Here is a 3,611-nt window from a genome sequence, read left to right on the forward strand (position 1 = left end):
GGAGGAGGGAGAAGATCTCTGTTTACTTTGTTTCTCCCACAAGTAGGAGGGATCGGTTAGAGTAGAAAGTCAGGAGACTGGACAGGAAGAGATAAAGTAGGAATAGTTTTTAACCCTTAAATGCAGACATACAAATGTTATCTATGTACCATTCCAGAATAAGCTGGCAAAAAATATTAAGGCCACAAAATATCTCTTTGGTCCTCAAATATATATATATATTAATTTAATCTATTTCTGGAATATATATATATATATATATACACATATATATTATATATATAATTTCTTCACATTTCATTCTTTCTCAGGCACTTGCCCTTACTACTTTTATTTCATACTTCTATACAAAACCATAACTTAAAGGTGATAAGAGTTAAGTTTCGTATTTAACTGGAGAATTTGCCTCATACCTCAAGGTTGTAAATCCTCTACACATGTTCATGTTTCCACATAGTGACTTAAGAGTGTTTCTACTGGTCTAGCTCTATAAGCCTCCACTTGTTCCTCTTCTGCCTCCTTCTCTTCTTCTCCTCCTCTTCCTCCTTTGTCCCCCACCACTCCTTTTTTTGTCTAGGTCCAACAGGTGACCTTGGATGTGCCAATTCAACTATATTCATATTACTGAAAGAAACATGACAAAGTCAAATCCCTCTACTCTTAAGAGAAGTCTGGCTATTCCTCTGTAAGGGAAATTCTTTTCTAAGAATGCTATGCAGTAAATTACCTATGAATCCTATGCTGAACATTGTTAACAATCATGAATGTTTCTTTGCATCATCAAAATACTAAATGACTAACTCATGGTTCTAGCTGAATGAAAACTTGGTAAACTGTACCGCTGGCAGCTATGACAAGAAGTTTCTCTCAACAGTATTTTGAAGCATTATTTTTTGAATAGTTTATTCTTGCCTTGTAATACCCACTAAAGGAAGTCCCAGGGATGGTGGCCTAGGCCCAGCTTTCTTTATAGCTTCAATTCTTCTGAATAGCCTTTCCATGCTACCTTTTCTAGAAGATTCAAGTACAAGTCAATGCAAGACATTGTATGGAACCTAAGTCAGGAACAAACGTGACCTCTGTCTCTGAGCTACAGGATAGGAAGGGCAAGCTAGGAATGAATGTCTGTTTTCTAGGGCATTCATAAAACTGGTACTTTCAAAGACTTGGGTAACAGGAATGAGATGTAAAAAGTGTTGGGAAGAAATTAAAGCAGGGAACAAAGTTGCTTCACTCTGCCATTGGGCAAAGATTACAAAGATGAAAAAACACTTGAAAATAAATTATTTACCTTGGAGTCCCATAAGAAGAGTAGCACAGGAAAAACACTCAGAACCAAGCTACAGAAAACCAAACGAAGCAACAGTAAAACAAATTCCAATAAAGTATGTTCTGGTTTCATTTTGTTCTTGGGGCATAAACAAATCCTTCCTTACAAGTTACATTAATACCTTTATTTAAAGGTTCAAAATTAAGAGTTCCAACTAACCAGTATCTTGAAATGGAAGAATTACCTTGCAAGTTTAAAACAATACAGGAAAGTTCTAGAATCCACCAGAGATCTCCTACAACTCTCCAACGTCATGTTACTGAAACTCTGTTAGGCATGCTCTTCCACATGCAATTGATCCAAGGTGACAAAGACAAAAGTTAAGAGGAAACTTGAAAGGTAACATTCTTGTTCCACAGTGCTGCCCACTACTCTTGATGATGATGGTTTTTTAAGCCAAGGTGGAGGCAAACTCATCATGTTATTTCCTAACACAGCTTCCCTGAAGACAATGGGCAGAGAAACCATAGTAAAAAGGCCCAAGAACCAGCATAGGGCATCATCTGTGACCTCTGTCTGGAGCCCTCCATGGAGTTTGGCCACTCACTGCACACTGCACTTAATCTTAACACAGCCCAAGTAATCCCAAGAAAAGAGGCTTTGGACAAGCTGTAACCTTTCAAATTAATCTGCTTTGAGGTAGAGTTACCCTTGAAAAATAGTGCTATTTTTTCATTTCTCATTCCCAACAGAAAACAATGCAAGTTAAGGGCTATCTTGTCTGCATATTTGAGAGACATATAAGACATAGTACCCTGGGCATGTTCTAAGTGTTTCATGTGTGTTACAGGCATTGCATAAAGGTAAAGAGATACTAGAAGCAGAGACGCAGAGCTTGTTGTATGCTGATTCAGATGCTGTAGGGCGCATGTTCATCTGAGCTCTCTGAGCTTTGGTTTTATTTATAAGGATATTTCTATCTCACTTTACTTGATAGCTGCAATGCTTTAATAGTTTAAAAAAAAGATTATAAAACTACTTCTAACCTCTTTCGGGTCTTGGCTCCAAGATGACCCAAAAAAGGGAGAAACAACGGCCGTGCCAAAAAGGGCCGCGGCCATGTGCAGCCAATTTGCTGCACGAACTGTGCCCGGTGCGTGCCCAAGGACAAGGCCATTAAGAAGTTCGTCATCCGGAACATCGCAGAGGCCGCTGCTGTCAGGGACATCTCCGAAGCCAGCATCTTTGACACTTATGTGCTGCCCAAGCTCTATGTCAAGTTGCATTACTGCGTGAGCTGTGCTATTCATAGCAAGTTGGTCAGAAACCGATCCCGTGAGGCCCAGAAGGACCGAACACCCCCACCACGATTTAGACCTGCGGGTGCTGCACCACGACCTCCACCAAAGCCCATGTAAAGGCAGGACAGAAGAAAAAACACTTTGGACAAATAAAATGGGAGTTACACTTTAAAAAAAAAACTACTTCTATATCCTGGAAACAGTAGTATTGTCATTAAAGCTTTGTTAACTTAAGACTATCAGCTTTTGTTAAAGTGCATGTGCCTGTGATGTCTTTGTTGCTAATTTAAAAAATATCTCAGATTCTCATATTCTCATAGTAAAGTATATGAATTCAACTCTTTATATAGTATTCTAAGTGTTTCTTTTTTTAAAAATATATTTATTAATGTATTCATATTACATCTCAATTGTTATCCGATCCCTTGTATCCTCCCTTTCCTTCCTCCCTCCCATTTTCCCCTTACTCCCTTCCCCTATGACTGTGACTGAGGGGGACCTCTTCCCCCTGTATATGCTCATAGGGTATCAAGTCTCTTCTTGGTATCCTGCTATCTTTCCTCTGAGTGCCACCAGGCCTCCCCATCCAGGGGACATGGTCAAATATGGGGCACCAGAATTCATGTGACAGTCAGACCCCACTCTCCACTCAACTGTGAAGAATGTCCTGTCCATAAGCTAGATATGTGTAGGGGTTCGATGTTTACTGCACGTATTGTCCTTGGCTGGTGCCCTAGTTTGAGCAGGACCCCTGGGTGTTTCTTATTTTATTTGTTCATTAGCTATACTGGGGAGGAAAGCCAGGACCTCCTGCCTGGGGCTTCATCACTCATCTAATAAGCCATGCCCTTTCAATTTCTTTTTCCTTCTTGAAGCAGGATCTTGCCATGTAGCCCAGGCTAGCCTTGAATTTCTTCCCTTGCTACGTAACCCAAGCATCCTTTGAATTTGAACTCTTCCTGCCTCAGCCTCCCCAAGTAGATGGAACTACAAGTTTGCATCACCAAGACCCTGGGGTAGAGCCTTGTAAATCAGTGTCT

At 40.3% G+C, this 3,611-nt stretch overlaps 1 protein-coding gene across 1 annotated transcript; it reads left to right on the forward strand.

The window, feature by feature from the left end:
• Nucleotides 1-2,349: 2,349 nt before the first annotated feature.
• LOC311590470 (small ribosomal subunit protein eS26-like) lies at nt 2,350-2,747 on the forward strand (the record flags this gene model as incomplete). The annotated part of the gene is made up of 1 exon (XM_084769495.1): nt 2,350-2,747. A coding segment is annotated over one exon (339 nt), but the record flags the coding sequence as incomplete, so codon positions are not given.
• Between the last annotated feature and the right edge of the window lie 864 nt (nt 2,748-3,611).

This window comes from Acomys minous, assembly GCF_964271855.1.
Source record: "Acomys minous genome assembly, chromosome: 2".
In the NCBI taxonomy this organism is placed as follows: Eukaryota; Metazoa; Chordata; class Mammalia; order Rodentia; family Muridae; genus Acomys; species Acomys minous.